The 13,757-nt window shown below is 48.2% G+C and overlaps 1 protein-coding gene across 1 annotated transcript; it reads left to right on the forward strand.

Annotated features, from left to right (window-relative positions):
* Positions 1-7,217: 7,217 nt before the first annotated feature.
* Positions 7,218-8,789, forward strand: LOC139445351 (glutamine-rich protein 2-like). The gene has a single exon (XM_071226482.1). It carries the CDS (start codon positions 7,218-7,220, stop codon positions 8,787-8,789), a length of 1,572 nt encoding a protein of 523 aa, XP_071082583.1.
* The last annotated feature ends 4,968 nt before the right edge of the window (positions 8,790-13,757 follow it).

Consider the following 13,757-nt stretch of genomic DNA (forward strand, 5'->3'; position numbering starts at 1 on the left):
TCAGTGTGTCTCGTCAAGGGACTTTAAGCCAAGCCTCTCACTGTCGTCAGTGTGTCTCGTCAAGGTACTGTACGACTCACCTCTCAGTGCCGTCAGTGTGTCTCGTCAAGGCACCATACGACTCGCATCTCACTGTCGTCAGTGTGTCTCGTCAAGGGACTTTAAGCCTTACCTCTCACTGCTGTCAGGATGTCTCGTCAAGGGACTTTAAGCCTCACCTGTGCTGTCAGTGTGTCTCGTCAAGGCACTATACGACTCGCCTCTCACTGCCGTCAGTGTGTCTCGTCAAGGTGCTTTAATCCTAGCCTCTCACGGCCGTCAGTGTCTCTCGTCAAGGTACTGTACGACTCGCCTCTCACTGCCGTCAGTGTGTCTCGTCAAGGTGCTTTAAGCCTAGCCTCTCAATGCCGTCAGTGTGTCTCGTCAAGGTGCTTTAAGCCTAGCCTCTCACCGCCGTCAGTGTGTCTCGTCAAGGTACTGTACGACTCGCCTCTCACTGTAGGCATTGTGTCTCGCCAAGGGACTTTAAGCCTAGCCTCTCACAGCTGTCAGTGTGTCTCGTCAAGGTACTGTACGACTCGCCTCTCACTGCCATCAGTGTGTCTCGTCAAGGTGCTTTAAGCGTAGCCTCTCACTGCAGTCAGTTTGTCTCGTCAAGGTACTGTACGACTGGCCTCTCACTGTAGGCATTGTGTCTCGCCAAGGGACTTTAAGCCTAGCCTCTCACAGCTGTCAGTGTGTCTCGTCAAGGTACTGTACGACTCGCCTCTCACTGCCGTCAGTGTGTCTCGTCAAGGTGCTTTAAGCATAGCCTCTCACTGCAGTCAGTGTGTCTCGTCAAGGTACTGCACTGCTCGCCTCTTACTGCCGTCAGTGTGTCTCGTCAAGTTGCTTTAAGCCTAGCTTCTCACTGCCGTCAGTGTGTCTCGTCAAGGTACTGCACGGCTCGACTCTTACTGCCGTCAGTGTGTCTCTTCAAGTTGCTTTAAGCCTAGCTTCTCACTGCCGCCAGTGTGTCTCGTCAAGTTGCTTTAAGCCTAGCCTCTCACTGCCGTCAGTGTGTCTCGCCAAGGTGCTTTAAGCCTTGCCTCTCACTACCGTCAGTGTGTTTCGTCAAGAGACTTTTACGAATCGCCCCTCACTGTCGTCAGTGTGTCTCGTTAAGGTACTGTGCGACTCGCCCCTCACTTTTTTCAGTGTGTCTCGTCAAGGGACTTCGGGACTCGACTTTCACTGCTGTCAGTGTGTCTCGTCAAGGTACTGTACGACTGGCCTCTCACTGAAGGCATTGTGTCTCGCCAAGGGACTTTAAGCCTAGCCTCTCACAGCGTCAGTGTGTCTCGTCAAGGTACTGTACGACTCGCCTCTCGCTGCTGTCAGTGTGTCTCGTCAAGGTGCTTTACGCCAGATTCTCACTGCCGTCAGTGTGTTTCGTCATGGTACTGTACGACTCGCCTCTCACTGTCGTCAGTGTGTCTCGTCAAGGTACTGTACGACTCGCCTCTCACGGTCGTCAGTGTGTCTCGTCAAGGGACTTTAAGCCTTACCTCTCAATGCTGTCAGGATGTCTCGTCAAGGGACTTTAAGCCTTACCTCTCACTGCCGTCAGTGTGTCTCGCCAAGGTGCATGAAGCCTAGCCTCTCACTGCCGTCAGTGTGTCTCGTCATGGTGCCTGAAGCCTAGCCTCTCACTGCCGTCAGTGTGTCTCGTCAAGGTACTTTACGACTCGCCTCTCACTCTCGTCAGTGTGTCTCGTCAAGGGACTGTACGACTCACCTCTCAGTGCCGTCAGTGTGTCTCGTCAAGGCACCATACGACTCGCATCTCACTGTCGTCAGTGTGTCTCGTCAAGGGACTTTAAGCCTTACCTCTCACTGCTGTCAGGATGTCTCGTCAAGGGACTTTAAGCCTCACCTGTGCTGTCAGTGTGTCTCGTCAAGGCACTATACGACTCGCCTCTCACTGCCGTCAGTGTGTCTCGTCAAGGTGCTTTAATCCTAGCCTCTCACGGCCGTCAGTGTCTCTCGTCAAGGTACTGTACGACTCGCCTCTCACTGCTGTCAGTGTATCTTGTCAAAGTACTATACGACTCGCCAGTACCTGCAGTCAGTGTTTTTCTTCAAAGTAGTATACGTCTAGCCTCTCACTGTTGTCAGTGTGTCTCGTCAAGTTCCTGTGCGCCTGGCCTCTCACTGCCGTCTGTGTGTCTCGTCAAGTTCCTGTGCGCCTGGCCTCTCACTGTCGTCAATGTGTCTCGTCAAGTTCTTGTGCGCCTGGCCTCTCACTGTCGTCAGTGTGTCTCGTCAAGTTCCTGTGCGCCTGGCCTCTCACTGCCGTCTGTGTGTCTCGTCAAGTTCCTGTGCGCCTGGCCTCTCACTGTCGTCAGTGTGTCTCGTCAAGTTCCTGTGCGCCTGGCCTCTCACTGTCGTCAGTGTGTCTCGTCAAGTTCCTGTGCGCCTGGCCTCTCACTGTCGTCAGTGTGTCTCGTCAAGTTCCTGTGCGCCTGGCCTCTCACTGTCGTCAGTGTGTCTCGTCAAGTTCCTGTGCGCCTGGCTTCTCACTGCCGCCAGTGTGTCTCGTCAAGTTCCTGTGCGCCTGGCCTCTCACTGCCGTCAGTGTGTCTCATCAAGTTCCTGTGCGCCTGGCCTCTCACTGCCGTCAGTGTGTCTCGTCAAGTTCCTGTGCGCCTGGCCTCTCACTGCCGTCAGTGTGTCTCGTCAAGTTCCTGTGCGCCTAGCCTCTCACTGCCGTCAGTGTGTCTCGTCAAGTTCCTGTGCGCCTGGCCTCTCACTGCCGTCAGTGTGTCTCGTCAAGTTCCTGTGCGCCTGGCCTCTCACTGCCGTCTGTGGGTCTCGTCAAATCGCCGTCACATTTGTGAAATACTGCTTTTGACAACAAGCACAATATTCTGTTCGAGTTGAAATAACTGAATATATAACCTGTTTTTATAAAGTCAACCCACTACCTGCCACACATGTATTAAAAGTAAGAACATTTTGACAAGGAATAACTCAACAACGCCAGGAGAGAGATATAGCAAAGACCGACTTACCTCCGGGTTGCAGGAGAAATGCAGTAGGTCCGGGAGTGTCCTATTTATGCACAGCGATAGCTGAGTGTGGACACTGATCATGGACAGGCGATACTTCCTGGTAACACACTTTCACACTTTGAAAACAAAACTGCAAACTGTAATATTTTATCTATCACGAGATATGGACGATCGATTCTACATAATATTCCAAAACAGCATGGTGAAAAATTAGGAGACGGTTATTTGGGCAGGAGTTGTGTTCTATTTGGAGATTTTTTTAAATATTTGCAACTTTATTCCAATTGGAAAGTAGTTGCCAGGGCCTGAAATAATTGGGTAGTATTGGTGGAGCCCGTTTTGAGCCGGGTCAGAACAGCAATCAATGCTTGCCGTAAAGGCGACTCTGCTTGTCGTAAGAAGATTCGGGTGGTCCGACTCGCTGACTTTGTTGATGCATGTCATCGTATCCCAATTGTGTCGATCGATGCTCATGATATTAATCACTGGATTATCTGGCCCTGAGTCGACTATTTACAGACCGTCATCATGTAGCTGGAATATTCGAGCGTTCCGCGTCAAACAACAAACAAACAATAGTGTTTGTGGGTTGCACTATGGCGCCATTTGTGAGTGAGTGTGTGAGTGAGTGAGTGAGTGAGTGAGTGAGTGAGTGAACACTTTCACCATTATGCCATACTACTGTTGGCAGTTTAAATACCTGTCCCAAATAAATGTCTAGAATTATGCAATTATCATCAGAACCCCTCCCCACCCCACCCCCCCCCACCAGCCCTCGTCAGACCTAAAATGTGACACGTTTGCTGCACCATACACTGACATTGTCTCTATGACTAGTATTAACATACACTGACACTGTCTCCATGACCAGTATTAACATACACTGACACTGTCTCTATGACTAGTATTAACATACACTGACATTGTCTCTATAACTAGTATTAACATACACTGACATTGTCTCTATGACTAGTATTAACATACACTGACACTGTCTCTATAACTAGTATTAACATACACTGACATTGTCTCTATGACTAGTTAAAACATACACTGACATTGTCTCTATGACTAGTATTAACATACACTGACACTGTCTCTATGACTAGTATTAACATACACTGACACTGTCTCTATGACTAGTATGACTAGCCAATGTCACAAGAGCGTGCGTGCAGGTAAGTCAACAGAGGTCACGTGACGGGATGGATGTGTCTTATAAAAATACATATTTCAGTATTTCTGTTAAACTGAATTTATTGACGTTGTAAAGGGTTCAGTCTGAAGATAGTGTTGACATCGAAGGTCATACTTTGTTCCAGACCGAGACGTCGGTGTAGAGTCCATTGTGCGGGCCAGGATCCTCTGATAGTGCGCGTGTTGGAGAAACTGTTGTGCTCAGAGTAGGATTTGGCAGCAGGAGGAAGTTAACTGTGGACGTGTTGCCGTCTTTGGGAAGTTCACCAAAGTAGTAAACTGGTAAGTCCTAAAATACCTGAGGCTAAATTACCAGGGGCTAAACAAACCGGGACTACACTACCTGGGGCTACACTACCTGGGGCTACACTACCCGGGGCTACACTACCTGGGGCTACACTACCTGGGACTACACTACCTGAGTCTACACTACCTGGGGCTACACTAACTGGGGCTACACTACCTGGGACTACACTACCTGGGGCTACACTACCTCGGGCTACACTACCTGGGGCTACACTACCTGGGGCTACACTACCTGGGGCTGCACTACCTGGGGCTACACTACCTGGGGCTACACTACCTGGGGCTGCACTACCTGGGGCTGGACTACCTGGGGCTGCACTACCTGGGGCTACACTACCTGGGGCTACACTACCTGGGGCTACACTACCTAGGGCTACACTACCTGGGGCTGCACTACCCGGGGCTACACTACCTGGGGCTACACTACCTGGGGCTGGACTACCTGGGGCTGCACTACCTGGGGCTACACTACCTGAGGCTACACTACCTCGGGCTTCACTACCCGGGGCTACACTACCTGGGACTACACTACCCGGGGCTACACTACCAGGGGCTACACTACCTGGGGCTACACTACCTGGGGCTACACTACCTGGGGCTACACTACCTTGGGCTACACTACCCGGGGTTACACTATCTCAGGCTGCACTACCTGGGTCTACACTACCTGGGGCTACACTACCTGGGGCTACACTACCTTGGGCTACACTACCTGGGGCTACACTACCCGGGGCTACACTACCTGGGGCTACACTACCTGGGGCTGCACTACCTGGGGCTGCACTACCTGGGGTTCCCAGCTGTGATGCCATAACTGTGATACTTACAGAGCGACTGAAATCATCTCACTCACGCGTATCGTCACTGAGGCCCATGAAGATCCCGGGGTAGAATAGGTCTTCAGCAACCCATGCTTGCCGTAAAAGGCGACTATGCTTGTCATAAAAGGCGACGACCTTGATCAGCTGTAACACAACAGGTCTTCAAATGCTCCTAAACTTTGCAGAAAATTATGGTAACAAGTGGCAGTTAAAATACAATGTGTTCAAAAGTGCTGTCCTAACTTTTGGATGTAGTAAAAAAATAGTGTCGCCTGAACATCTTTACATTGTTAAGATAAAAGTACCTGTTCAAAAGGCAATTGCCTATGCAGGAGTGTACATAAGTACTGCTAAAACTTCGGTAGAAAGAACGAGGTTAGCATGTGAAAAACTGAGAAAATTGATAAATGTAAACCATGATTCTGGTCTGTACTTTGGTGGACTTAATCCTATAGCCGCCGTGCGCATCTGGCAACGAGTGATATTACCCTGTGGCTTATATGGATGTAATGTGTGGGGAAAACTATCATTAAAGGAATATGAAATGCTAGAAATCACTCAACGCTATTTCTGTAAGAAAATCCAGGGTTTTAATAAGCGTATGCCTAAAGAAATAGAGAGAGACACAATTGGTGTTATATCAGTACAAGGATACATTGATCAACAAAAGCTTTTGCTCCTTGGTAAGCTATGTAATTCAAACCTAATGTATATTTTCAAACAAATGTTTCTAGCCCGACTTGGACAGTTTAGATATAAAACAACACTAGTTAATAAGAACAAGTGGGACACGAAATCACCCATCTTTAGCATGCTACATCTTGTCTCCAAATATAATTTATCTGACGAGGTTAATGATTATATAATGTGTTCAAATTTCATCAAGAAACGATTATTGTCAAAACTGGTGAAAGAAAAGATTCACCTACACGAAAAACAATTACTAAACAATGCGTTTCTGAGCAGATTATCTCTGTCAAGATATCTAACAATACGATCTGGACGAGAACATAGATTATGGAAACTTGCTCTCGATAGACCAGAATATTTTACTTCCTTAGCTAGACTAGTTCGCTTAGGTTCAATGCCAATAGAATCAGAGGAATGTATTTGTGGAACAGTTGCGAATGATATAGTGAAACATGTTTTCATGTCATGTCAAAAGAATTTAGAAGAAAGAAATATCATATTTGATAAAATCATTGATTTGCTTCATGTTAAAATATTTGTGAGAATCTGGGCAGACGATGACACCTTTCTGACTTTTTTGCTTGGCGGGTTACCTGAACAACTTGAAGTAGAATTAGACTACAATGTATGGGCAGAGAGCATGATAAATATTGGTGGTGCAGTAAAAAAGTGGGATGAAGTCATCCGAAGCTGCTTATACTAAACAATGTATGTATTGTAAACAAGTGTACATTTGTAAATAACACATGCTAATTGTCCATCTAATAACACAAATAATCAATACGATACATATGTATATGAACTACTTCTGACATATATGTAATATATATATGTAAGTGTGTGTGCACATTTATACTATAGATGTTGTCCTTTCACTGTATACCTTGTACTCTTCATGAAATGGAGGAAATAAAGAAGATCTATCTATCTATCTACCAGGGGCTACACTACCTGGGGCTACACTACCCGGGACTACACTACCTGGGACTGCACTACCTGGGGCTACACTACCTGAGGCTGCACTACCTGGGGCTACACTACCTTGGGCTACGCTACCCGGGGCTACACTACCTGGGGCTACACTACCCGGGGCTACACTAATTACCTGGGGCTACGCTATCTGGGGCTATGCTTTCTTGGGTTACACTACATGGGGCTTCACTGCGTTGGGCTTCACTACCTGGGGCTACACTACCTAGGGCTACACTTCCCGGGGCTACACAACCCGGGGCTACACTACCCGGGGCTACACTACCTGGGGCTACACTACCTGGGGCTACACTACCCGGGGCTACACTACCTTAAGCTACACTACCCGGGGCTACACTACCAGGGGCTACACTACCCGGGGTTACACTATCTCAGGCTGCACTACCTGGGGCCAAACTACCTTGGGCTACACTACCTGGGGCTACACTACCCGGGGCTACACTACCTGGGGCTACACTACCCGGGGCTACACTACCTGGGGCTGCACTACCTGGGGCTACACTACCTGGGGCTACACTACCTGGGGCTACACTACCTGGGGCTACACTACCTGGGGCTGCACTACCTGGGGCTACACTACCATGGGCTACACTACCTGGGTCTACACTACCTGGGGCTGCACTACCTTGGGCTACACTACCAGGGGCTACACTACCTGGGGCTGCACTACCTGGGGCTACACTACCCGGGGCTACACTACCTGGGGCTACACTACCCGGGGCTACACTACCTGGGGCTGCACTACCTGGGGCTACACTACCTGGGGCTGCACTACCTGGGGCTACACTACCTGAGGCTACACTACCTGGGGCTACACTACCAGGGGCTGCACTACCTGGGGCTACACTACCTGGGGCTACACTACCCGGGGCTACACTACCTTAAGCTACACTACCCGGGGCTACACTACCAGGGGCTACACTACCCGGGGTTACACTATCTCAGGCTGCACTACCTGGGGCCAAACTACCTTGGGCTACACTACCTGGGGCTACACTACCCGGGGCTACACTACCTGGGGCTACACTACCCGGGGCTACACTACCTGGGGCTGCACTACCTGGGGCTGCACTACCTGGGGCTGCACTACCTGGGGCTACACTACCTGGGGCTGCACTACCTGGGGCTACACTACCATGGGCTACACTACCTGGGGCTACACTACCTGGGGCTGCACTACCTGGGGCTACACTACCTGGGGCTGCACTACCTGGGGCTACACTACCCGGGGCTACACTACCTGGGGCTACACTACCTGGGGCTGCACTACCTGGGGCTGCACTACCTGGGGCTACACTACCTGGGGCTACACTACATGGGGCTGCACTACCTGGGGCTACACTACCTGGGGCTACACTACCTGGGGCTACACTACCCGGGGCTACACTACCTGGGGCTGCACTACCTGGGGCTACACTACCTGGGGCTGCACTACCTGGGGCTACACTACCTGGGGCTACACTACCCGGGGCTGCACTACCTGGGGCTACACTACCAGGGGCTACACTACCTGGGGCTACACTACCTGGGGCTGCACTACCTGGGGCTACACTACCTGGGGCTGGACTACCTGGGGCTACACTACCCGGGGCTACACTACCCGGGGCTACACTACCAGGGGCTGCACTACCTGGGGCTGCACTACCTTAGGCTACACTACCTGGGGCTGCACTACCTGGGGCTGCACTACCAGGGGCTGCACTACCTGGGGCTCCCAGCTGTGATGCCATAACTGTGATACTTACAGAGCGACTGAAATAATCTCACTCACGCGTATCGTCACTGAGACCCGGGGTAGAATAGGCCTTCAGCAACCCATGCTTGCCGTAAAAGGCGACTATGCTTGTCGTAAAAGGCGACTAACGGGATCGGGTGGTCAGGCTCGCTGACTTGGTTGATGCATATCATCGATCCCAATTGCGTGGATCGATGCTCATGATATTAATCACTGGATTGTCTGGTCCAGACTCGATAATTTACAGACCGCCGTCATTTAGCTGGAATATTGCTGAGTGCGGCGTTAAACAACAAACAAACCAACCAACCAACGTCACTAAAAAACAGTGTGCACGGATTGTTGGCACGTTGTTGTTAAACCACTCTGTTTCTCATACGCAGTTTAACGCCTGGGAAATCGATGCACCGGGTAAAATGTTAAATTGATGTCACACTTGAGGTGATGCATCAGACTGCATCCCATCCAGCAGAGGTGTGATGTCACAGGTGTTGTCACGTATCTGTTACCCACCCAGCACACACGGAACTCACTTGGAATTACCCGACTCACCTGGCCCTCGTGGGCGCGTAACTGTCACGGTGTGTGACGTGGCATCCAGACAGGAACATCACCTGCTGTTTGCCCCAACAAGGAAAGGTATAAACGTTCACATAATATGCAACAAATGTCTTTAAAACTTAAACGTGAAAAAGCCAGTTTTTTTTTCAACCAATCATTTAATTATATTTTATATCTGCAAATGTTATAAACTGACGTTCAAAAGAAAGTTCACCAAGATTGTGAGAAACGATTGGCATTAACGTTTCTACTCAGACAGAGCGTAATCGTTTCAGGGAGGCTGGCTCCCGGTCACGGGGGTAATGCTTCGCATCCCACCATCCGGACACCACGGGCAAACATTTGGACATCCGGGACCTGGCTCCAGGACTTTTCACTGGTGAATCGAGATACTGTGTAGACTTAACAGATCGTCGAGACCGGTATGGAAAAAGATTTCCAGATTTTAACGTTGCCGAACATGTGCGCTCTGGAGGGGTCTCAGTCATGATTTGGGGCGTGATTTGGATGGGGTGCGCTTCAGGGATGACATTCTGGTTGTGTACGTGATACCCGTATGCTGGTTCAGTAGGACCAGTCTGCATCCCCATGGACGATAACGCACGGCCACATCGTGCCAAGGTCGTTGATGCCTAACTAAATCAGACGACCAATGTCCATATGGTGGTCTGCTCTATCAACCTCAACATTATTCTCGGATTCTTACGGATGAACATTCCAGTGACCTTGATCTTCAATGAAGGTCGCTCAAAACCTTACTACTTAAATGCTCGATCCTAAAGATATAATGTACCAAATTACCAACAGCAGTAAACATGTCTCAGCTATCATGTAGCTGGAATAGTGATGAGTGCGGCGTTAAACAAACAGTTATCATGTAGCTGGAATAGTGATGAGTGCGGCGTTAAACAAACAGTTATCATGTAGCTGGAATAGTGATGAGTGCGGCGTTAAACAAACAGTTATCATGTAGCTGGAATAGTGATGAGTGCGGCGTTAAACAAACAGTTATCATGTAGCTGGAATAGTGATGAGTGCGGCGTTAAACAAACAGTTATCATGAACATAAAACATTTTTGAGTGTTGAGGTTCCATGTCAGTTGCAAACAAACACCGTGACCTACTAATGTCATCTGATTTCATCACTTGTCCTACAAAAGTCATCAACGAGCTCGAGTAGAACCACTCCATGCTGGTGGAAACATATCTACAGGAAATGCCGTTTTAGTGAAGGTGGCAAATATACTTTACGAATGACCTTGGATATGGCCTTTGACCTTTTAAGTAGGTCACTCACAACCTTTTCTGACCGTCCCATGTGAGAACGTGTTGTCAGATAATGACCTTGAAGAAGACCCTGACCCTGCCTTCAATGTTACAGACAGTCCCTCTAACTTTATCCTTTGTTCGGAATGTTTTCATAAAATATATAGACTGCTTTTTATTTTTTTTATTGACAATTGTTTTTTAGCTATGACATATTTTTATACGTTCCCCTGACAGGATTTCTACCTCATGGTGTTCGGGTGTAGTAGAGAAAGTCACTACCAATAAATATTTGCTATGTAGAAAAGGCAGAGGTTCCCAGGGTAAATAATCAATTGGGTGTGAGTTGTGAGCCATGCAATAAAGACACATTGATGCTGTCGCGGATGCTCAGATATACCCGTGTCAGCTTACTGTGGGAGGAAGGCCCGAAGTGATGCAGGTCACGTTCGATGTTATCATTTGGTGAGACGCTCTAGCACGGGTATGATGCTGACAAACCCGGAAACATGTTCAAGGAGAATCTGGGTTCGAACCCAGAATTATAGTGAACATAGTGTGTGTTTGTGATGTGTTTGTGTATGCGCGTGCGTGTGTGTGTGTGTTCGCGCGCGTGCGTGCGTGTGTGTGTGTGTGTGTATCTGAGTGTGTCCGTGCGTGTGTGTATGATGTGCGTGTGTGTGAGTATGTGTGTATGATGTGTATGATGTGTATGATGTGTGTAACGGGGTGTCACTTTCAGTATACATCCCCTTCAGTAATCGTCCGGATTAACGGGGTGTCGCTGCATGTATACGCCACTACAGTATTTGTCCGGATTAACGGGGTGTCACTTTCAGTATAACCACCCCCCACCACCCCTCGCCCCCCATCCATGTTTTCTTTACATTCCCGATCGAGGATCGAACTCGCAACCTTCATATCTGTAAAAGCCACACTGGTTTTTAGAATGTCCTTTTCTAGATCCGTACGCCAGCAACAGATATTTTACGCGCGTTTCCTAAGGTTCATGGAAAGTATGTTCGAAATATAAAAATGATGATAAATGTTGTTTTAAGTTTCTTTTCTTCGTTTTATAAGTATTGAAAAACACTTTCCCTCGGTTTTGGTAGACAGAGCATGGCCTGGCGGCCGGGGAAAACAGCGGGATCTTCGCCCCCTTGGTTTTTCCCTCTCCCCAGGGCATGCTGTCTACCAAAACCTCGTGAGCGTGTTTTCTCCAATACTTAATGACAGTCACGTCACATAGCGCAAGCTAACCTCTGCTCAATGGAACAATTTTTTTATATCAATTTTGAATTTGCTTTAAATCTTTTACAATGTCTTATAATATAAACATGTCAGTAAGATAAATTCGTTGCAGCAGGATCACCCGGGGTACATGGCATTTTATGCGTCCCTCGTTTAGGTATAAAACCGAACGCGTAAAGCATGAAACTCGTGATCCTGCTACAACTTATATTATGATGTTGCAATGTGACAATGCGATGTGATAGACGATGTGACAATGCGATGTGATAGACGCTGTGACAATGCCATGTGATAGACGATGTGACAATGCGATGTAAAGTTGTTGAAATTATTGCGTTGTTAAGATCGATGTGTGTTTGAAATAACGATTTCTTGTAAATGCGATCTGATCATGTATTTAATATTGACACCGATGTAATGTAGAGTGTTGTCATTGTGATTTTAACAAAAGTTAGTATCTACCTAAACTTTGGATGAACAACTTTGTATTTGCGTTATGCATGTTTTGTTTAATCGTGAGTCACGTGACGTGTGGGTTTTCACATGTCAACCCATACTCTGTGTGTTTATCTGAATGATATTGTATTTTGTGTATCAGTAAGTCTAACCAATCTAGTATAAAACCTGCAACATAGCCTCACTCTGTGACTGTATATTTCGTATCACTTGGTGCATACCGCCACAGTCGCTTGAAGATTCCGGGTACACATTGGTCTTCAGACACCCATGTCTGTCGTGAGAGGCGACTAACGGGATCGGGTGGTCAGGCTCGCTGACTTGTTGGAATCATGGCATCGTATCCCAATTGCGTAGATTGATGCTCCGGATGTCGATCACTGGATTGTCTCGTGAAGCTTCGATTATTTACTGACCGTCGTCATAAAGCTGGAATTTGCTGCGTTATACAGTAAACAAACAAACAAACAATCATACCCCTACACTTCAGGCAAGATCCAGGTTAGAATAGGTCTTCATTCTTGTTGTAAGAGGCGACTAACCAGTGGTCAGGATAGCTGACTTTGTTGATGCATGTCATCGTATCCCAATGACGAATATCGATGCTCATAATGTTAATCACTGATTCACTTGATTAATGACAGACCGCCATCATTTAGCCTGGGTACAGCGGCGTTAAACACACACACGCACGCACGCACGCACGCACGCACTCACGCACGCACGCACGCACGCACGCACGCACGCACACACGCTAGAGAGACATACTTGTGTCGTCACTGTTGAGGTCCCCTCCCCTGAGGGTAGTTTATTAAATCTAATTTGCTTTGTCTCAAGAAAATTTTGGAAAACTCAAAACTGAATGGGTGTTCAAGTTCTCAAACTGTTCACTGACATGCCCAAATAAAGATAGAGAAGTGGGCGAGGAACACACGTGTGCTCAGTAGGGAATTATCACAGTAATATAAAAACTAAACGTCCAAGCAGTTGGAGTTATTGATATGTCCAGGGTTTGAAAAAACATTACTATTGTGCATCGTCATATCGCATCGTAACATCGTTATCGTATCGCTCATCGCAAAATCACGCATCGTATCGCAGCATCATGTATCTCCTCGCCTCGCCACGCCTCGCCTCGCCTAGCCTCGCCTCGCTTGGCATCGCTTGGCATCGCATCCCATCTCTTCGCATCGCATCGCATCGCATCGCGGTGCCCCGCATCGCATCGCAAATAGGATAGGACGTCCGGCCGTGATGGCCATCATACCTGATTCGAAACAAACTAGGAAAAACACCTCCTAACTTTAGTTGGCGACCGTCTATTGATCTGAAGCATAAAGTGTCAGGCTTGGTGACATTTGACCTGAGATGGACAACATGATAACAGTGCCGCTAACATCAAGGATTGCAGCGTCATCTGTTCCATGGGCA

The sequence above is a fragment of the Haliotis cracherodii genome, unplaced genomic scaffold (assembly GCF_022045235.1).
Source record: "Haliotis cracherodii isolate W230 unplaced genomic scaffold, xgHalCrac1.p SCAF_6, whole genome shotgun sequence".
NCBI lineage: Eukaryota > Metazoa > Mollusca > Gastropoda > Lepetellida > Haliotidae > Haliotis > Haliotis cracherodii.

Excerpts from the sequence above, each read along its gene's own strand:
- LOC139445351 (XM_071226482.1), top strand. The coding sequence starts at position 7,218 with ATGGGGCTTCACTGCGTTGGGCTTCACTACCTGGGGCTACACTACCTA.